At 35.7% G+C, this 22919-nt stretch overlaps 1 protein-coding gene across 12 annotated transcripts in view; it reads left to right on the top strand.

Annotated features, from left to right (window-relative positions):
• The window catches only part of ATRX (ATRX chromatin remodeler), a 327458-nt gene that overhangs the window by 284975 nt on the left and 19564 nt on the right, over window positions 1-22919 (top strand). For all 12 annotated transcript variants that reach the window (XM_047843355.1, XM_047843349.1, XM_047843345.1 and 9 more), the window contains 2 exons: window positions 10552-10729; window positions 12049-12243. In XM_047843355.1, coding sequence (XP_047699311.1) covers window positions 10552-10729; window positions 12049-12243 — 373 coding nt within the window. The remainder of the gene's footprint in view (window positions 1-10551; window positions 10730-12048; window positions 12244-22919) is intronic.

Raw genomic sequence — 22919 nt, 5'->3', positions numbered from 1 at the left:
TGGGTTGGCATTTCTCTTCTTTCTGCACTTGAAAAATGTTTTACCACTTCCTTCTGGATTTCATAATTTCTTTCAAAAATACCTGCTGTTTTATGAATTGGGCTTTTTGAATTTCACACAAAAGTGATATCATGCAGTATTTGTCTTTCTCTTACTTATCTCACTTAGCATTATGTGTTCAAGGTACATTCATGTTGGCACATATGGCAAAATGTCCTTTTTTTCTCATGGCTGAATACTATCCCATTGCATATATACCACATCTTTTTTTTATCTATTCATCTGTTGCTGGGCCCTTAGGTTGTTTTTGTATCTTGGCTATTGTGGATAGTGCTGCAGTAAACATGGGAGTGCATATATCCCTTTGACATTCTGTTTTCATTTTTTTTTGTATATATACCCAGAAGTGGAATTGCTGGATCATATGGTAGATTTATTTTCAAAATTTTGAGGAAACTCCATATTGTTTTTCATAGTGGTTAAACCAATAAGTAAATGTAGACTACAGTATTATATTATAATCATTAAAGTTCCTAGGAGATTAGAACTTAATTATTCCAACCAGTAAAAAGAAAATATTTACATGGTAGAGGTGCTAATTGTTGGTACAGTGCCAATCATATTACAGTATATAAGTGTATCAAATTAACATGTATACCTTAATTTTATACAATATTATATGTCAAATATATTTTAATTAAAAAAATCTGTTTTTAAAATCTTTTTTTCTTGTCAGTAAGGTTCTATTTCTTGCTTATTTCAAGATTTTTTTTTTATCTTAGTTTCAAAAGTTTGCCAATGATGCTTCTTGGCATGAATTTCTTTGAGTTTGCCCTGTTTGTGGTTCATTCAATTTCTGCATCTGGAGGTTTGTGTTTCTTGCTAAATTTGAGTAATTTTCAGCCGTTATTTCTTCAAATACTATTATAGCCCCTTCTTTTTTTTTCTCTCCTTTTAGTACTCCAGTGATAAGAATGGTAGACAATAATGTTAGAGTCCTATAGGTCCCTCAGTCTCCATTTTGTTTTTCTGTGATTTTTCGTTTATTTGTTTGATTTCTATCTGTTGTTTAGATAGGGTCATTTCTATTGCTCTGTTTTCAAAGTTAATTGAATCTCTGTTCTCTACATTCTACTGTTTAGTTTTTTATTGTATTTTTCAGTTCTAAGATTTCCATTTGGTTCTTCTTTATGTCTTATATTTCTTTACTGAGGCAATTTTTTTTTTTCATTTGTTTCAGGTGTGTTAATAACTCCTTATTGAAGCATATTTAGAAACGTAACAACTTTTTCCATCCTTGTCAGACAATTCTGATATTTATGTCATCTTAGTGTTGGTGTCTGCTGATTGCGTTTTTTCATTGAAGTTGAGATTTTACTGGTTCTTGTTAGGACAAAGATATAATTTAACTGGATATTTGCTTATTATTTCATGAGACTGTGGATCTAAATTTTCTGTTATAGCAGGCCTCTTTTGACACATGTTCAGATGGAAGATGAGAGTGGGAGTTGAGTCTACCGACTACATTTCTGCCGATACTATCCTGGCTGGGAGGGTTAGGATTGCCTATTTACAACCCCTACCCATGGGCCTCCACTGACACTGCAGGGGTAACTCATTAACTGGGTTGTGGTATAATTCCTGACTCTCCACTATATATCCTTTGATACTACCCTAGTAGAGAGATATAGGGTTTTTCTTGTAACTTCTGGGTGGGGATGGATGTCTGAGTTCCCTTCATGGTCTTTACTGAGACTGCTGGGTTGAGAGGAGGACTGTGTTAACTTAGACTTCTCTGACACCACTCTGGCCATGCCTTGTTACAACTAGGAGAAGGTAGGAGTCTGAACTCCCCACTCAGCCTTTAGTGACAAGGATGGAGGTGCACCGCATTTTTTTTCTGTACTGCTTGACTGCAATTGAATGATTATTGTTTTAAAGTTTTCTGTCTTTCTAGGGTGCCCCTTTTTTTGGTCCTTTGGCTAGAGAGAGCAGGATTTTCTTGGAGACTTTTTTTTTGGCAGTATCCACTGGCATTTCCTGATTGCTGGGTTCTTTAGCCCTCGTTTTGGGAAGAAATCCTATGGAACTTACTTAGTTCCATGTTGTTCCTTAGCACCCAAGGTCCCTAGCCAGTCTTTCTCCTCTTCCTCACTTTTCAGAAACTTCTTATGATTGTTTTATATGTAATGTCTAGGGTCTTTTGCTTTCCTTATTGTAAGGAATAGAGAAGAGTATGTCTACTCCCATCTTTCCAGAGTGGAAGTCCAAAGATTCAACTTTTTAAAGATTGTTGTATCTGTCATTTGTCAAGCATATGTATGTGTTTCTGTTGTGTATATGCCCAGAAGTGAGATTGCTGAGTAAAAGATGCGTGTACATTCAGCTTTAGCTTATATTACCAAGACGTTTTTCCAAAATGGTTGTACCAGTTTGCACTCCGCCCCCCCCCCCCCCAGTAGCATATAGGCGTGTCAATTGTTCTCTGTCCTCATCATCACTTGACAATGTCTGTTTTTTTTAAAGCTATTGTGATTGATATGTACTGGTAAGACTTGGTAACCTTAAACTGTATTTCCCTGTTAACTAAATCCGTGGTTTGTAGATTTAAATGTGGAAGCTAAAACAAAAGTTTTAGAAGGAAACAGTAAAGAATATTTTCCTGATATTGCATTAAGAAAACTTTCATGAAAAGGACCCACAAAGTACTAACCGTAAAAGGAAATATTGTTGAGTTGAGCTTCATTAAAATTAAGAATTTTTAGTCATCATGTTAGAATTTCATGTTAAAAATGAAAAGGCAGGCCACAAAATAGAAGCTATTTTCTCATTTTTAAAGATACTATGGAAAATCACAAAGAAGACAATAAATGCTATTGTTTATAATTTAGTAACCCAGATATAACCATGGTTAGAGTTTCTATGCTTATACAAACATATACTTTTGATTTTGTGTTTGTTACCATTTTTTTTACTAAAATACAATTAACATTACAGTGCTTATGTTAGTTTCAGGTGCAGAATATGATTAAACAATTGTATATATTACTCAGTTCTCATCAAGATAAGCATACTCTTGATCCCCTTTATCTAATTTACCCCTACCCCCCCCCCCCACCTCCCCTCTGGCAACCACCAGTTTGTTCTCTATATTGAAGAGTCTGGTTTCTTTCTTCATTTTTTTTCTTAAATTCCACATATGAGTGAAAGCATATGGTATTTGTCTTTGTCTGACTTACCTCACTTAGGATTAAACTCTCAAGGTCCATCCATGTTGTCTCAAGTGATACAGTCTTGTTCTTTTTTAAAGCTGAGTAATATTCCATACCACATCTTTATCCATCCATTCCTTTATCAGTATAGACTTGGGTTGCTTCCATATCTTGGCTATTGTAAATAATGCTGCAGTAAATAAACTTAGGGGTTAATATATCTTTTTGCAATAATGTTTTCTTTTTCTTTTCTTTTTTTTTTTTTTTTTGGTAAATACCCAGTAGTAGAATTATTGCATGATATGTTAATTCTATTTTTAATTTTTTGAGGAGCCTCCATACGTTTTCCACAGTGTCAGTACCAATTTGTATTCCTACCAGTAATGCACAAGGGTTCTTTTTTTCTCTACATCCTAACACTTGTTATTTCTTGTGTTTTTGATTTTAGCCATTCTGACAGGTGTGAGATCTCCTTGTGGAGATTTGCATTTCCCTGATGGTTAGTGATGTTGAACATCTTTTTATGTTTGTTGGCCATCTGTATGTCTTCTTTGGAAAAATGTCCACTCAGGTCCTCTGCCCATTTTTAATAGAATTATTTGGAGGTTTTTGGTGTTGCTTTGTAGAAGTTCTTTATATAGTTTGGATATTTACCCCTTGTTGGATATGCCATTTGCAAATATCTGGGAGAAGCTACTCTTAATACATAGATCCAGAAAGGACTCTTACCCAGAATATGCAAAGAATTAATAAAAATTAGTAGGATAGAAGCACCTGGGTGGCCCAGTTGGTTAAGTGTCTGACTTCAGATCAGGTCATGATCTCGCAGTTTGTGAGTTCGAGCCCTGCATCAGGCTCTGTGCTGACAGTTCAGAGCCTGGAACTTGCTTCGGATTCTATGTCTCCCCCTCTCTCTGCCCCTCCCATGCTCATGCTCTGTCTCTCTCTGTCTTTCAGTAATAAATAAACATTAAAAAATTTTTAAACAAAATTAGTAGGATAAACCAGCCAATGCCAAAGGAAAGAACTTCAAAAGGACTTTACAAAAGACAGTATTCATATGGCCAGTAAACATACAAAAAGTGCTCATCTTTAGTAATCATCAGAGAAATGCAAGTTAAAAGCATTTTTGAGGAAGATACAAAAGTGTTTCAGTGAAGGGAGGATGGTCTCTTCAACAAATGGTATTGAAACAATTGCATATTCACAGGCTGAAACAAACCTTGACCTAAGCCTCACCCCTATTCAAAAATCAAGCTAAAATGGTTCATAAATTTAAATGTGAAACATTATACTTGTATAAGAAAGCATAGAAGAAAATCTTCAAGGGGTGCCTGGGTAGCTCAGTTGGTTAAGTGCCTGAATCTTGATTTTAGCTCAGGTCTGATCTCATGGTTCATGGGATCAAGCCCTGCATCTGGCTCTGTGCTGACAGCATGGAGCCTGCTTGGGTTCTCTCTACCCCTCTGTCTCTGCCCCTCCCCTACGTTCGTTGTTATTCATTTTCTCTCTCTCTCTCAAAAATGAATAAATAAACATTGGGAAAAAGATATTCAGGAACTAAGTTTAAGCAGATAGTTTTTCAGTCATGACACCAAAGGGATATAATCCATTGAAGATAAAAAGTCAATAATTGGATAGTTAAAAACTTTAGGGATGCCTAGATTGCTCCATCGGATAAACATTAAACTTAGTTTTGGCTCAGGTCATGATCTTGCAGTTTTGTGGGTTTGAGACCTGCCTTGGGCTCTGTACTGCCAGTGAAGAGCTTGCTTGGGATTCTCTCTCTCTCCCTCCCTCTCTACCCCTCCCCTACTTGTACTGTCTCTGTCTCTCAAATAAATAAACTTAAAAAAAATTATAAAAACAATGTGGATGGAACTAGAGTATACTATGCTAAGCGAAATTAGTAAAAGACCAATATATAACTTCACTCATATGTGGAATTTAAGATACAAAGCAGATGAACATAAGGGAAGCAAAAATAATATAAAAACAAGGAGGGGTACAAAACATGAGACTCTTAAATACAGAGAACAAACTAAGGGTTGCTGGAGGGGTTATGGGGGGGGGAATGGGCTTAATGGACAAGGGGCATTAAGGAAGACACTTGTTGGGGTGCACTGGGTGTTGTAGTAGGGGATGAATCACTGGATTCTACTGAAATCATTATTGCACTATATGCTAACTTGGATGTAAATTAAAAATAAATTTTAAAACAGTTATAAAAAAGTAAAATAAATAAAAACTTTGTGAATGACCCTGTTAAGAAAAGACAGATCACAGACTTGAAGAAAATATTTGCAAATAGCATTTTTTAGTAAGGGCTCATACTCAGAATATGTAAAGAATCCTTTAAATATAATAGCGAAAAAACAAACATTTTTCAGTTAGAAAATGGGCCAAGGACTTAAACTGACATTCATTTAAGAGGATCAATGCAGCATGGCAAATAAGCACTTGAAAATACATTCATCACTAGCCAATAGGGAAATGTAAACTGAAACTACAACAGGATATCACTTCATATCAGAATGGCTAAAATAAAAAATGGTGACACTGTAAAAGGCTGATTAGGATGCTGAGACCTAGATCTCTCCCACAATGTTGATGAGAATATAAAATGACACAGCCATTCTTCCTTGAAAACAACTTGGGGGGGGGGTGCCTGGGTGGCTTAAGTCAGTTAAGTGACCAGACTCCCGATTTTGGCTCAGGTCATGATCTCACAGGTTCTGGGGTTTGAGCCCCGCATCCAGCTCTGCACACATAGAGCAGAGCCTGCTTGGAATTCTCTCTCTCCCTCTTTCTGCCTTTTCCCTGCTTGCTCACCCTCTCTTTCTCTCAAAATAAATAAACCTAAAAATTTTTTAAAAAATAAAAGGAAAACAACTTAGTAGTTGTTTTAAAAAATTAAACAATTAAACATATTCTTACTATACAATCCTGCAATCACTTTTAAAAATTTATGCCAGAGAAATGAAGACTTGTTTTCACATAGAAACCTATACACAAGTGTTCATAGCAACTTTATTTGTAACAGTCAAAAACTGGAAACAACCCAAGTGTCTTATAACATTTGAATGGATAAATTATGTTATATCTATATAATGAAATAGTACTCAATAATAAAAAGGAAGGAACTATTGATATTGATCCAAAGAACTTGGATGGATCTCAAGGGCATTATGCTGAATGAAAAATGCTAATTTCAAAAGGTTACATGCTATATGATTCCTTTCATATGGTGTTCTTTTTATTCTTTTTAATATTTGTTTATTTTTTGAGAAAAAGGGGGGGAGGGGTAGAGAGAGGGAGACAGGATCTGAAGCAGGCTCTGCGTTGACAGTAGAGAGCCCGATATGGGGCTCGAACTCACAAACTGCAAGATCATGACCTGAGCTGAAGTCGGACACTTAACCGACTGAGCCACCCAGGCACACCTCATATGGCATTCTTGATGTAACAAAATTATGGTGGTAGAGAACAGATTAGTGGTTGTCAGGGATTAGGGTTTGTTGGGGAAAAGTATGAATACTAAGGGATAACACAAAAGAGGCTTGTGTTTGTGGTGGTGGAACAGTTCTATATCCTGCTTGTGGAAATGATTGCATGATTCTACATACATGATAAATTTCATAGAGCTGTATACCAAACAAAAAAAGCACATGTAAAAACTGGTGAAATCAAATAAGCTTGCATTCATAGTATTGTACCAACATCAATTTTCTGGTTTTGACAACGTACCATAGTTATGTAAGTTACTACCATTGGAAAGCTGGATGAAGGGTACATGGAAACTCTATACTACTGTTAGAAATTCTTGTGATCCTTAAGCTAATTTTTTTGAAGGTTATTAAAGAAAGGCAATGCCATGAGTTGTCAAGGATCTGGAACAGTTAGAACTCTCAAACTGCTGGTGGGAATGTAAATTGGAACAACGACTTAGCAGAACTATTTGTTCAGCTTTAACAGTGCTGTATATGTACCCTATGACCCAGCAATTCTCTTAGATATATACCTAACAGAAAGGTTTACATGTCTTTACCAAAAAACATATCCAGATGGTTTATAGCAGCATTATTCAAATAATAGTTAATATTTTCATGGTGTTTGTATATTTTAATACTGATGTTTAGTGTTAGGAAAATCTTAAAATATCCTGGTTAGCTTATTTCAGTATGAATTTATATACTCCATACTGAATAATATTAACAATTAAATAATTGTAAATTTTTTTTGATCTTTATTTTTGAGAGAGAGTCAACAAGCAGGGAGGGGCAGAGAGAGAGAGACGGAGACACCAAATCCAAAGCAGGCTCCAGGCTCTGAGATGTCTGCACAGAGTCTGACATGGGGCTTGAACCCATGAGTCTTGAGATTAGGACCTGAGCTGAAGTTGGGCACTTAACCGACTGAGCCACTCAGGCACCCCAGTTGCAAAATAATTCTTAATACTACTTGTTCATTTACTTGACTTTATTTTTCTTTTGGACGCAAAATCAAACAATTTTACATTCCCACTTATATGCTTTCAAAAATCAGAATATTTACCATGTAAATAAATACCTCTATTATTGCAAATTAGACTGCATACAATTGTTCATATGTTTTTTTGTCTTGTAATTGCACTCCTTTAGTGCAGTGGCTGGACATTTTTTCATTTTTTTGTATTAGCAGTCTAGCTCAGAACTTGGGATGCATAGCAATTTGATAAAGGTGCTTATTTAAGCCCCTTCAACTCTTCATTACTGGGTACATACCAAAGAGTTTTGAAGTTCTCTACAAGGTTTCCTGTTTTGTGTGTGTGTGTGTGTGTGTGTGTGTGTTTAACCTACATAGTTTATGCCATTCTTGTGTGCTTGATCCTTTCACTGGTGCAGAATAGATATAAATAACGAGAATAATTTTGGAGCCCTAGTTGCCAATGATCCCTTAAATATGTCCACTAAGTTAAAAAAAAAAAAAAAAAGCACAGTTTGTTCTCTGTAATGAGTATTATAGATAAGTATAAAGAAGGAAGTAATTATCAGGGTGGCTCAGTAGGTTGAGCGTCCGACTTCGGCTCAGGTCATGATCTTGTGGTCTGTGAGTTCAAGCCCCACGTCGGGCTCTGTGCTGACAGCTCAGAGCCTGGAACCTGCTTCAGATTCTGTGTCTCCGTCTCTCTCTGTCCCTCCCCTGCTCATACTCTGTTTCTCTCTCTGTCAAAAATAAATAAACATTAAAAAAATTTTTAAAAAAAAGAAGGAAGTAATTATCACTATTCCATGACCAAAGAGAACTACTGTTAACATTGTATGTATGTATATGTTTTGGTTTCTAGTGTAGTTGAAATTATACTTAATAATGTTCTAGATCTTGCTTTTTTCACATAACATAATAAAGATTTTTAAAAATATTTTTAATGTTTTATTTTTGAGAGAGAGAGAGAGAGAGAGAGAGACACCAGAGTATGAGCTGGGGAGGGGCAGAGAGGGAGACGCAGAATCCGAAGCAGGCTCCAGGCTCTGAACTGTCAGCACAGAGCCCAATGTGGGGCTCAAACTCGTGAACTGCGAGATCCTGACCTGAGCTGAAGTCAGACACTCAACCGACTGAGCCACCCATGTGCCCCTAACATAATATAGATTTTTATTGGTAATGTAACTCATGAAATAGCCAGAGTGTAATCTAGTCCTCTATGTTGTACATATTTTTTATCTTCAACCTTATGATCTTATAAATAACAGTGTGAATGAATATATTCCATTTTTGATAACTTCTGTAGCTTGTATTCTTAGACATGTAGTAGCACCAATTCCATATAAAACATGAAGTTAGTACCTGTGTTGACTCTTTCCTGTTTTAAATTTTGAGCTTCTTTGCATTTTAGTTTATAATACTGTATGTAATCAGTATGGCATTTTAGTTACAAATTTCTCTTCATGAAATTATAGAAAGTAAGGCTTGGTATTTAAAGGCATTTTGTGGAGAATTTTGAAAGTTTATTATATTCCAGGAGTTTTCTCACTCTTAATTAGTTTGGCCAACAGTAAATTATATAGTCATCCGATGGAATATTATTTAGCTACCAAGCCTGATGTTTACCGAGAAACTTGAAGAAATACTCATAATATAAACTATATACACAGATATTATGTATGTGTAAAGCCAAAAATATATGTGATTATAAAAAAGAAACCCTAGGAAATATTCCATGATTTGGAATGGAGGTTGTTTCTGGGGAATGGAACTATTTTTTTTCTTTAAATTTGTTTATATTTATAAATTTGTTTATATATTTATAATTTATAAATGTCGTATAAAATCTTCCTAAAGTTTGTTTATATCAAAATAATATATTTACAAATTTTTAAAAAGTTTTATAAGGCTTGAGATCAAAATCAGTCCCTTAACCAACCCCTTCTTTACACATGATACCTCTCTGTAGGTAACCAGTTTCAACTCTTGGCAATTCTTCTGGTATTTACTTTCATATATCCACATTACAATCTAAGGTGGGAATTTACACACACACACACACACACACACACACACACACACACTTTTCCTCATTCATTTTCCCAACATATTGTTTTGTAATATTTGCCTAAATGAGTCTGGAAGTATTTGCTTTTTTGTGACTATGTAAATATTCATACATAAACCACTTAAAAAACTGTGATTATTTTTCCCTTTTTAATGCACATATTTATTTTTGTTCAAGTAATTATTTCTTTTTTAACATTTGCTTAGTTTTCTATGAACCTGTCAACTAATTCATTTTCAAATTCTCAGCAATATAAATTCTTGTGTTCCAACACAGAATTTTTTTTAACACATCCTCACGTCCTTCTTGGAGCAGTCTGTTTTCTTGATTCTGTTTTAGCTACTGCAGTATTTTGCATCTGTCTAACTTCTCTCCCTGTGTTCATTACACTATATTTATTATAATTGCTTATCACTCATTCCTACTACACTTAGTTCCTTGGACACTGTCCTTCATTTTGATGTACTTAGTGCTTGCTCATAACAGTACCGAACACAATAGGACTTTTGAGTTATATATACATGGATTTTCTACATTTACTCAGAATCTACAAATGCTTTGAATACATAATTTCCATATTTATCTTTATTCCTATGAGACTATTTGATTTTCTAGCAATAAGATTCATCTTGCATGTATAAATCATCAGCCTGACTCCTTAGACATGTCTTTATTTTTTTCAGTAAGTGAGAAATGAATTCTTTGAACTTCTAATTGTTCAAAAAACTGCTTTAGGATTAAAAAGTCATTTCATAATATCTGTGAAGTGCTTATTACTAAAGCATTTATTCATGTTTTTATTTTCAGAGGACGATTGTTTATCATTTCCACCAAAGCAGGATCTCTTGGAATTAATCTGGTAGCTGCTAATAGAGTGATTATATTTGATGCTTCTTGGAATCCATCTTATGACATTCAGAGTATATTCAGAGTTTATCGCTTTGGACAAACTAAACCTGTGTATGTATATAGGTTCTTAGCTCAGGTAGGTTTGTAATTTATAGTTTCTTTTTCATAGTGAAAGGTTGGGTGAAACATAATATTTTTGGAGTGCCAAACATATATGCATTATGAAGAGGCAAATGAAATTGAGAACATCAATCCTATACTATATATAATGCAGCAGAACTCAATTTTGGCCTCTCATGATTTTCTGTTTTGTAGTTCATCCATGTCTATAATGTCACCTTTCTCAGTTTGAGATGGATTTGCATGGGTAAACTGATTTAGAATTTTCTTGCTTGTTTAGGAAAGTTAAAAATTTATAGTTCTTTTACTTAGCACACATAGAAAAGCAAATAAGTAAATCTAATTTGCTTATAGATGTAAAGGTCAAATAATTATTGTTTTTAGTGGCCACCAGATACTCTCTTAATTTGAAAATATGGGTAAATAGGAAGAAAAAGTTAACTTACAATAATAATGAGTCATTACAAAGAATAATACTTTCTAGGAAAGAATATTAACATTATTTCCTTTATAAACTCAGATATTAAAAAACAGAAACTGAAATTTCAGAAAAATAAGTAAAATTAAAGAAGTACAAGGTGATACAGATTTATGGAATCAAGCAAGTTGCCTTTTAACTGGTACATCTGTTTTGGGAACAGATGCTGTTCTCTCCACCTGCCTCCAAATCTGGGCTTCTGAACCAGAGACTGGGTTTTATTGGTAGATTGATCCTTGCTCATTTGATCTTCTCTAGTACATAATATTATTAATTGGCAGACTACACTATCACCCCTTTCCTATCCTTGAACTAAAAGCTCTTTTACATTCTAGTTTAAAATGCTATATATGTAATATATGTGGCGTTTTAGTTATTAATTTTCTGTCCTGAAATTATGGAAAGTAAGACTTGATAGAAAGGCAGTGTGTAGTGATTGAGAGCTTATTATATTCCATTGAGAAGGAATTAAGCTACTCTCTTGTATTATTTTATAACCCTCTAAAATCTTATTTCATGTACTTCTTTATTTCTGTGTTCTGTTTACCCTGGTGTTTAACTGCACTTCTACTTCCACCAAGTACAGATATATATATAAAGCAAAACATGAATGTGTATTGGTCAGATAATACAGAATGATTATCAATAATGTAGTTTTCTTTTTTGTCAAGGTAAACTACAGTGAACAGATGAAATCTCTCATGAATTAAGCATTATTGCTAATAAAACTTGCTTTGTGGCAGTATATTATTATGAAGTTTTGCTCTTTTATATTAACCAATAATTATATTTCTCCTTGATTAAGTTTCATGTGTACAGAAGTTGCTTATTTGTATATTGTTCCTTCTTTTTACAAGGGAACCATGGAAGATAAGATTTATGATCGTCAAGTAACTAAGCAGTCACTATCTTTTCGAGTTGTTGATCAGCAGCAGGTCGAGCGTCATTTTACCATGAATGAGCTTACTGAACTTTATACTTTTGAGCCAGACTTATTAGATGACCCTAATTCTGAAAAAAAGAAGAAGAGAGATACTCCTATGCTGCCAAAGGTAAACATCTTTAGATTATTAGCTTAAAAAAAAAAAAAAGCCCACCATGGACTAAAGGTATTTTACTACTACTATGAAAGTTAGTCATTTGAATAAGGCTAGATTTCAGAATTTTCCAAAGAGAATAAAATTGTATTTAAATGAGAGGGTGCTTGGTCAGTTCTCTACATAACACCACAAAAAGATCGTGTAATCTGAAATACATATTTAATGCCAAATAAAAAGTTCAGCTCTGTAAAAAAAAAAAAGTTACGGAGTAGAAACCTTAAAGGAAACAGTATGTTGCTCTTTTAATAATCTCCAGTAGAGGGCATACATAATTTTAATATTTCTATATGAAATTTAATGGTCTTTTCTTTAACATTTATTGCTGTCATATAGCGGTTAAGAATCAGCAAATAAAGGTATATCTTACTTGATATTTTTCACTGTCATCAAGTAAGACTTTCACACTTGGAAAAGGATACTTAGAGGTAATCTTGCCAAGCCCTCTTATTTTATATAAGTGGAGAAAGCTAGGGTCAGAGATATTCAGTGACTTGCTCATAGTTTCCAGCTATTAAGTGGCAGAATCAGGAGTAGTATCTACATCTGTCTTCCGGTCCATTGTTCTTGGATTTAAAAAAAGACATTATTTAGATCAATATAGAAACGTATTATAATGGTAGATATCATTTTGACCCTTTTGAATGTAAGACAAAGCCATATGTTCTCTGATATAAAGTGATCTAAATATATTTAAACCTATTCTAGTTCATCTAAAAAGCTGTTTTAGGGGGTGTTGTTGGGGGGTTGCTTTTCCTGTTGTCTTGGTTTCAGATTCAAGCACTTAATGTTCCCTGTAGCTGTTAAGAGAATTGGGAAAGCAGCTACCAGGTTATGGTATCACTCTACCAAAGTCACTTTAGTCATTTGTGTATGTGTTACCTCATAAGTATCTTAGCTTTTCATACAGTTGGACACATTTAATGAAGGCAAAAGATAATAGTAATAAATAACTCTCTAATGCTAACATCAGTGATTTCTCCAGTTAACTTTTAATGTACATGTCAATTCTTAAGTAACATGAACATTAAGCATTTGTAAATTTTTTTAAAATGTCTTTTGTCTTTAAATACTTTGTTGTTCTAATCAGTGAACTGCTCTTCCATTTAAAGTTCTCTGGTGGGGTGCCTGGGTGGCTCAGTTGGTTGAGCGTCCAACTCTTGGTTTCGGCTCACGTCGTGATCTCACTGTTTGTGGGTTTGAGTCCCGCATCAGGTTCTGTGCTGACTGCATGGAGCCTGCTTGGGATCCTCTGTCCCTCTCTATCTGCCCCTTGCCCACTTGCTGGCACGCTCTCTCTCTCAAATAAATACACTTTTAAAAAGTCACTGGTAGAACATTTATGAAAGAGTTTTTGTGACAGTGTCCATCAAATCTCTTTGATAATGGCATAAGGCCACATGGGGGTTTGAATCTAACATTTTTTAAGTTAACATTTAAAATACTTCATTGAAGAGTATTATTTTCATGTTATGAAATATTAAATTGATAGTGATTTGGCTTTCTAAATTATGTTATTATAGAACATCAATAGAATTCTTAAATAGTCTTTGGAAAATTTTATGCACTCATATTTTTTTGTATATCTTTAAAAACAGACAAACACAGGGGCACCTGGGTGGCTCAGTCAGTTACACGTCCAACTTCAGCTCAGGTCATGATCTCATGGTTCGTGAGTTTGAGCCCCATGTCAGGCTCTGTGCTAACAGCTCGGAGCCTGGAACCTGCTTTGGATTCTGTGTCTTCCTCTCTCTCTGCCCCTTTCCCACTCCTTCTCTGTCTCTCAAAAATAAATAAATGTGAAAAGCACAAACACAGGGGCGCCTGGGTGGCTCAGTCGGTTAGGCGTCCGACTTCGGCTCAGGTCATGATCTCACGGTCCATGAGTTCGAGCCCCACGTCAGGCTCTGTGCTGACTGCTCAGAGCCTGGAGCCTGTTTCAGATTCTGTGTCTCCCTCTCCCTCTGCCCCTCCCCTGTTCACACTCTGTCTCCCTCTGTCTCAAAAATAAATAAACGTTTGGGGCGCCTGGGTGGCGCAGTCGGTTAAGCGTCCGACTTCAGCCAGGTCACGATCTCGCGGTCCGTGAGTTCGAGCCCCGCGTCGGGCTCTGGGCTGATGGCTCAGAGCCTGGAGCCTGTTTCCGATTCTGTGTCTCCCTCTCTCTCTGCCCCTCCCCCGTTCGTGCTCTGTCTCTCTCTGTCCCAAAAATAAATAAACATTGAAAAAAACAAATTAAAAAAAAAATAATAATAAATAAACGTTAAAAAAAATTAAAAAAAAAAAACACAAACACAAATGGCATCGTACCATATATCCTCTTCTGCAACTTGTTCTTTTCACCTAAGATGTTTCTTGACTATCTTTCTATATTGGTATATATACCTCTACTTTTAAAAATTTTTTTTTTGACGTTTATTTATTTTTTTGGGACAGAGAGAGAGCATGAACGGGGGAAGGGCAGAGAGAGAGGGAGACACAGAATCAGAAACAGGCTCCAGGCTCTGAGCCATCAGCCCAGAGCCCGACGCGGGGCTCGAACTCACAGACCGCAAGATCGTGACCTGGCTGAAGTCGGACGCTTAACCGACTGCGCCACCCAGGCACCCCTATACCTCTACTTTTTAAAAATCAGCTGCATAGTGTTCACTTGCCTTGATTTGTTTAACTCTTGTGTCCCCAACAGCTTTCTTATTAGTTATTTAATTCTGTATGGCAAGAAGTATTCTTTTAAGGACTTGCATGTATGTTTATAATTTTAAAGATAGTGAAGTTTCCCTTTTCAATTTGAGAATGATTTTTGTCTGATTAGCATCGTTCTTAAAATTACACTTTAAGCTTCAGCTTTTATAAGAAGTGCATCATGGTTAGTAATATTTCTGATAGGAAGCAAACATTCCACTTTGAAAGGGAGTAATTGCTTTGAAGTTATTCGTTATGTGGTAAATTTCTGATTATGGGAATATTTGTTTAATTTGATAAACATTTGGGGCACCTGGGTGGCTCAGTTGGTTAAGCCTCTGACTTCAGCTCAGGTCATGATCTCACAGTCCGTGAGTTCGAGCCCTGCATCGGGCTCTGTGCTGATAGCTCAGAGCCTGGAGCCTGCTTCAGATTCTGTTTCTCCCTCTCTGTCTGCCCCTCCCCTGCTCATGCTCTGTCTCTCTCTGTCTCAAAAATAAATAAAAACATTAAAAAAATTTAATTTGACAAACATTTATTGATTATTAGCTGATTTTGAGGTGTACTGTGAGGGTATACCAAGACCAGCAAGATATCGTCTGTACTTTAAAGAAGATTTAAAAAATCCTGCAGGAAAGGAATGCTATTTAATTGTTGTAAGATGTCTGAAAAGAAACCATCTGTTTTATAACTTGGTACTCTGAGTTGTTGAAAGTATCATGCTTTTTCATTTATAGACTTTACTTACTGTATTTTCCTTTTTTAAAAAAATGCTTATTTTTGAGAGAGAGAGAGAGTGAGTGAGTGTTGTGGAGGGGCAGAGAGAGAGGGAGACACAGAATCTGGAGCAAGCTCCAGGCTCTGAGCTGTCAGCACAGAGCCCAATGTCGAACTTGAACCCACAAGCCATGAGATCATGACCTGAAGTCGGACACTTAACCAACTAAGCCACCCAGGTGCCCCCTGTATTTTGCTTTTGATGGTATAACCCTTTGCCCAAGAACAAAAAGGAAAAAGAATATGGACTCTCCCACAACTCTTCCCAAAAGGAAAATAACAGTTAACTTTTACTGATTTCTTACTGGGTTTCATACTGTGTGCTAAACAGTTTGTTCAGATTATCTTCTTTAATCCAGCATCAATTGAAAAGCCAATAATGCTGTTTTCATTTTGGATGGGGAAATTAAGGTTTGGAGAGGTTATGTAACTTATTGAAGTTTACACACGTAATTAGTAGCGAAGCTGGTCTTCCAAGTATGCCCAACTTGAAAGCATGGAGTCTTAATCATTATATACTTTACTGCCCCCCATTAGAAATTAGAATGTTAAGTCCAAGTACGTGAAACAGGGCAGAGGACCTAGGATTCCTAAAATCAGATGGCATTTAGAATGCTTTTATTTTGTTTTGTTTTATTTTATTTTATTTTATTTTATTTTATTTTATTTTATTTTATTTTATTTTATTTTATTTTAAATAACGCTGGATTTTAAAATATAGAATTCTTGGGGAGCCTTGGTGGCTCAGTCGGTTAAGCATCCAACTTCAGCCCAGGTCATGATCTTGCAGTTTGTGAGTTCGTCCCCACGTCAGACTCTGTGCTGACAGTTCAGAGCCTGGAGCTGCTTTGGATTCTGTGTCTCCCTCTATCTCTCTGCCCCTTCTCTGCTCATGCTCTGTGTCTCTCTTTCAGAAATAAAAACATTAACAAATAAAAGAAAATGTAGAATTCTTTCACAGTTAATACCATTGTGTAATGTAACTATTGAGATTGTATAATATAGCGTTTAGCTCATGGCTTGTGAAGTTGTAAATTCCTCAAATTTATAGAAAGCTTTAAAGTTTAACTTTTCTCATACATATTCATTATTTTAGGAGATGGAAGTTTAGGGAGAATGTGACTACCCAAGGATACATGACCAGTGTTAAGAGCTAGAACTTGAGGGGTGCCTGGGTGGCTCAGTCGGTTAAGCGTCCGACTTCGGCTCAGGTCATGATCTCGCGGTCCGTGCGGTCCGTGAGTTCGAGCCCCGTGTCGGGCTCTGTGCTGACAGCTCAGAGCCTGGAGCCTGTTTCGGATTCTGTGTCTCCCCCTCTCTCTGACCCTCCCCTATTCATACTCTGTCTCTCTCTGTCTCAAAAATAAATAAACGTTAAAAAAAAATTAAAAAAAAAAAAGAGCTAGAACTTGAACTTAGCAGCTTTCAAATTGCATATTCCAAGGAGCTTCCAGTAGAGTAGCATAGGTGCTCCAGTGCCACCATGTGGCTGAGTAGGGGAAGGCTAGACAGGCAGGCAGCACTCCAAACCCCACATCTCATTTCAATCAGAGTCTCTCTCCTTTTATCTCTTCTATGCATTTGGGCTGCAACATCAGATTTCATTTAAAGGGAGGATATTGATGGGGCGCCTGGGTGGCTCAGTCGGTTAAGCGTCCAACTTCAGCTCAGGTCGTGATCTCATGGTCCGTGAGGGCTCTATGCTGAGAGCTCAGAGCCTGGAGTCTGCTTCGGATTCTGTGTCTCCCTCTCTCTCTGCCCTTCTGCCCCTCATGCTCTTTCTCTCTCCCTCAAAAAATAAACATTAAAAAATATATATTTAAAAAGGGAGGATGTTGGTACCTTTTTTTCCCCCTATGCTCTGCTTTTTATTCCTGTAACTTACTCAGAGGTTAGGGCTTTTTAAAAAAAGTTTTAAAAACAGTGTACTGTATATACTATAATGCCTTTCTAACTATCACAGTAACTAAGAACTGTCAGGGATCTAAAAGGAAATAGGATATTGTATGAGATTTACCTGAAGAAGGTGAAAACCCACTTGTGGAGAGAAAATTAGCATGCCTTAAGAAAAAAGAATGAAGTGCTGATGTGACTAGTACTGAATGTGTTTTCCATATAGTATATATGGTTAAAAAATGGAGGATAGAGCATTCAGGTACAGTTTTGGTGGAAAAACGTCAGACTGGCCAATAAAAGATGGTTAGTATTTAGTTGGTTTAGGAAAGAATGAGGTTTGAATGTAGGATGCAACAATTTGGGCAAAGGGGAAGATAATGATTTATGTACCAGATTCAAGGTATGATGAAGACATTGGCGAGGTGAAGAGTTGAAATTGGATGTGTGAGGTGTGGGTAATGTGGGGCCAGCTAATAGAGAGCCATGAAAGGTAAATAGAGGGATTTGTATATAAAATAGTATTTACTACATAAGTTCATGAATGGATCTGTTGTATGATGAATGTGAGCTTTTGGAATATTAATCTGGTAGTAAAATGCAGGATGAGGATGCATAATAGGGTGATAAAGGGCACCTGAACAGCTTGGTTGGTTAAATGACTCTTGATTTCTGCTCAGGTCATGTTCTCCCTGCTTGGGATTCTCTCTCTCCTCTCTCCCTGCCCCTTCCCCCCACTCACATGAATTCTTTCTTTCCCAAAATAAATAAATAAACTTAAAAAAATAGGGTGATGATTATGGAGTGAATCAAGCACTTCAAGAAAATAAATGGGAGAACTCAATAACTGGTGATAGACTGTAGCTTTTACTTAGTAGGCAGTGAAAAAAATTTACCTAAATAATGAAGTTTATTTATTCATTCATTCATTAAAAACTTTTCAGGTACCTGCAAAGTAACTATCATTATGCTGGTTACTAAGAATACATTGGTAAACAAGACTAGGTTCCTGCTCCTAAGGAGTTTGTAGTCTAATCAGTGTACTATAAGCAAGTAAATATAATAAAAATTATGGGTCCTATGATACAAATCTGTATAGGCATCAAGGAAGGAATATTCAGGTCTTTCTTGGAAAAGTTGAGGTGAGGAGTTGACATTAGGAAGACTTGAACTGATGTTGAAAATAGAAGTGGGTAGCTGTTTGCATTGCTATGAGGGTAAAAGGTGAAGGCACCTCAGGAGGAGCAGAAAAAAGAAACATGCAGCAAAAAGCATGGCAAGTTTTGCGAGCCTAAAGTAGTTAAAAATGTATAATAGAGTAAAAGGAGATGGTGGTAGAGTAAGGGAGGTAAGGCATGGGGAAGAGGTAAGAGAAAAGACTGGAGAGACAGATGGGAATCAGATCATAGAAGTTAGAGTTTGGACATTGTGTTACAGGCTGTTGTATCTATTATAATGATTTTAAGAAAACAACCAATGCTGAATTTTCATTTTCGAAAAAAATCACTTTGGGTATCAGTATACATGATGGATTGGAGAAAGGAAAGTAGATGTAAAGGTACTTGTTAGGATGCTATATTAATAGCACTTAAGATCCAGATGAGAGAGGTAATGCAGGCCTGAAGTAAAGTGGTAGCAGTGAGGGTAGAGAAGTAGCAAGCACAGTGTAGGTACTCAGTAAATGTTAAATTTGCTCCCTGGGCTTATATTTAGAATTTCACTTAACTCTGCCCATTACTGTTTGGTTTTGATTTCCTTTAACAAGAATTTGAAAATTGGTCCTCTCTGAAATAGGTATAAGTAGGTGATTTTCTTGGTATTTGAACCTGCTCTTATTAAAGACATTTCAAAGTTGGTTCCTATTATTATAGTACAGTTGCAAACACCTTCCTTTGTTACGTATAATGTTCAAGATGAAAGCCTGCTAAAAATGAAAGTTTATTTTCACTTTACTTGGTATATGATTATTATATTTTTTTCTGCTTTATCACTTCCTCTTTAATTATTATATAATTCCTCTCCGTGCGTTTCTGTTTTTTGTTTACATTTTTCTACTTCTCTACTTTTTAATTAGTATCTCAGACTTAATTTATTAGCCATTTGACTTTTTGTCTTTTATCTTTGCAGCTCTTTAAAGGCAAGAACTATATCCTTTGTTTCTTTTCGTCCTTCACTATCTCCTTTTTCACTTCTTCACTATTCTGTTCATCCATAGTAAATAAAATAACTGGCACTTTTGTATGGCCTTTTTTGAAATATATCATTGATAAGCAGTGTTAGACTTACTGTTGCAAATAGTAAAATTGAAATGAAGAGTGAGTCATCCATCACAGCAGGTGTGTGAAAGGAAGAGAATTGGAGCTTTAATTTGTGTCTTCAGTTTTTGTACTGAATCAGCTTAGTCAGCTCTGTTCTCCATTCCACCCATGAATTATATTGTGTTAAATCCCCTCATTGATTTCTGGCTGTTGTTGGTGCTGCTTTTCTTTTTTTGAAATACAACAGTCTCGTAGTCTCATGAACCCATTTTTAAATATATTGATTTTAAATATATTGATTTTAGAATCATGTCTACAGAGTGGCAGTGCATCTCTTTAGTTGTTCAGGGTAATAGTGTTTTTCAGCCATTTTGAAACTTCCAACATGATCTAAACTTACCGTTTAACATAAGTTTGTGGTGATAAAGATTTGTTGACTGATTCTTAACTATTTATTTTTTAACTATTAAAGTAATAACTCACTTCTGTTAATGTTTATGTAGATTATGTTAGGGAAAGTATCTTTTCTGGTAGTAAACTTCTGAATTACACAGATATCAGAGATGAAAATCTTGGTCAAGTTCATATTTCTTAATATGCTTAAGTGAGTATATAGCCTAAGCTCTGTACCCTTTCTTAAGAAAACAAAAGTCAGTAAAACTGGTATAAAAGTTCTTTTGTATTTCCCTTTTCTAGCACTGTACTACCTATGTCTTTTTAAAGGTGTACTGAGTGTCAGTAATTCCAGAGAGAACAAAATGGAGATTTAAACTAACTTATCCAAAGTGAAGTTTTAGGTTTGCTTCCTCCACCCTGATCTTGTGTACAATTTTCTCCCTTTGTCTTTAGTCTTTTATTAAAGTTTTAATATCTCAGAGCATAGTTTACTGAACAGAGATGTTATTATGCAGTTTTGTTGACCAGCAGTGGTTATATAAGGTTTAACCTTACTTAGTCTTATTTAACATTAGAGAGAAATATACTCAGTTAAATAATTTGATGTGAAGTATAAAATAGTTAATCAACCTTTGTAGGGAATTTCATACATTTATTTTTAAGAATAAAAGTTCAGAAGGACCAATTTAATTGTAGGGCAGGTGTCAGTAACCTATAGCATATTAACCACATGGGGGCACATGAGCCCAATTTTTGTTGACATGTACTTATAAGGAGCCATGCTCATAATTGAAGCATATATGAAGTTTGATGTCATTATTTCCTACTTCTCTGCCTCTTTTATCACAAGCTATATATTTATTATTTAATAAAGAAAGTTCTAGTATTGTTTCTATAATTGTATTCACTGGCATAAGAATGATTATTCATCTCAATAAGAATAGGCCACTAGAAATCATAATGTACTCTAAGATCTAAGAGTCTCATGCTCTACTAACTGAGCTAGCTGGGCAGTTATTCATAATGTACTCTAGAGAAATTGTTTTAATTTTACAATTTCTTTGTAGATTATAAAAGTCTCCCATTCAGTGTTTACTGGGATGGATGATACCAAGTAAAAAGAGCAAATGGTTTAAGCCTGTTCCTTTTTCCACATCACCTGCCAACCACCCTTTTTAGGATGTAATCATAGGCATGCCATGTAGGCTTTGCAAGCCTCACTTTCCTCAAGAACATAAGAAGATAGTAGTACCTATCTTACAGAGGAGATAATCCACTGCCTAGCACTTAGTAAGCGCTCAAATGTTAGCTGCTATTTTTGTTTTCATAACTGTTGTTAATATTGCCATTATATTTGGTTAATTTTTCTGATACCAGTACAAACATAATGTTTTAGAATTTCAGAGGAATCATGAAGTCCTGATCCTTAGGAGATTAAGCTTGACATATGACAGATCAGTAGAGGACTAAAAACATTTAGGGGCCAGAGGCAGTAATCTCAGCTAGACTTCAGAAGAGACAGGTATTTGAGGCTTGAATTCTTGTAGAGATCAATTATAATCAAGACTGAATAATACTAGATATTGATAATCACCTTTAATGATGTTAGCATGCATTTGACTATGAACTACTACCCTTAATTCAAAGATTTTTTTTCATAAATAATGTATACAACTTTAGAAGTTATCTATGTTATAGCCAGCTGATACCTCTGTAGTAAGTTTTTAAAATGAAGAGGTGCTTCTAGTGTTCCTCCACAAACTATAAAATAAATACTTGTTAATAGACTGATCATGCTCTATCTAAAGTGCTGTTTTGTGTCTTATATTGATTATATCACCTTATAATGCAAGAACAATTATTAAATAGCCAAGGTTACCAAGTATTTTAGGGAAACCATTTGGGTTTAAAGGGACTTTAGTGCCAGTGATGCCCCTAAGTAGCAGCCTCCCTAACCCTGGCAAGATGTCTTACAAATCACTGCTAATGGAAATATCAATATCTTTAAGGCTACCTCACTGGCAGAGTTGGGTGTGGAATGCAAGATTCCATTGGGGAGGATGTGGGGTAGACTTTAGGAAGTGTCTCCTTTTGAATCACTAGAAATATCTGCTACTCAAGATCATGGAAATTCTGAAATTTAAAATACCAGGTTTGTATTTAGTAAATGTTCACTGATTAAATGAATTAAGTAGCAGGAACTGTTTTGGCTTTGTAGACAAAAGATGTCTGTGCTCTGTAGATTAGAAGCTTCCTACTACTGGCCTGTGAGGGTAGGGATTGTGTCAGGGAATCTTCATCACTATATTCCTATAATACTTAGTACATAGTAAGTATTCATTAAAAACGTGACAAGTGAACAAATGAATTTTTGTCCTAAGATTGCAAGCTGACTGTCAAAAAGCAATGGTTGACATACCTTTAAAATAGCAGTTTTTCGGGGTGCCTGGGTGGCTCAGTCGGTTAATCATCCTGGCTTCGGCTTAGGTCATGATCTCATAGTCCATGAATTCGAGCCCCGCGTCGGGCTCTGTGCTGAGAGCTTGGAGCCTGGAACCTCCTTTGGATTCTGTGTCTCCCTCTCTCTGTTCATGCTCTGTCTTTCTCTGTCTCAAAAATAAATAA

This window comes from Prionailurus viverrinus, chromosome X (assembly GCF_022837055.1).
Source record: "Prionailurus viverrinus isolate Anna chromosome X, UM_Priviv_1.0, whole genome shotgun sequence".
Lineage (NCBI taxonomy): Eukaryota > Metazoa > Chordata > Mammalia > Carnivora > Felidae > Prionailurus > Prionailurus viverrinus.
This window is presented reverse-complemented; position numbering and strand designations above follow the sequence as displayed.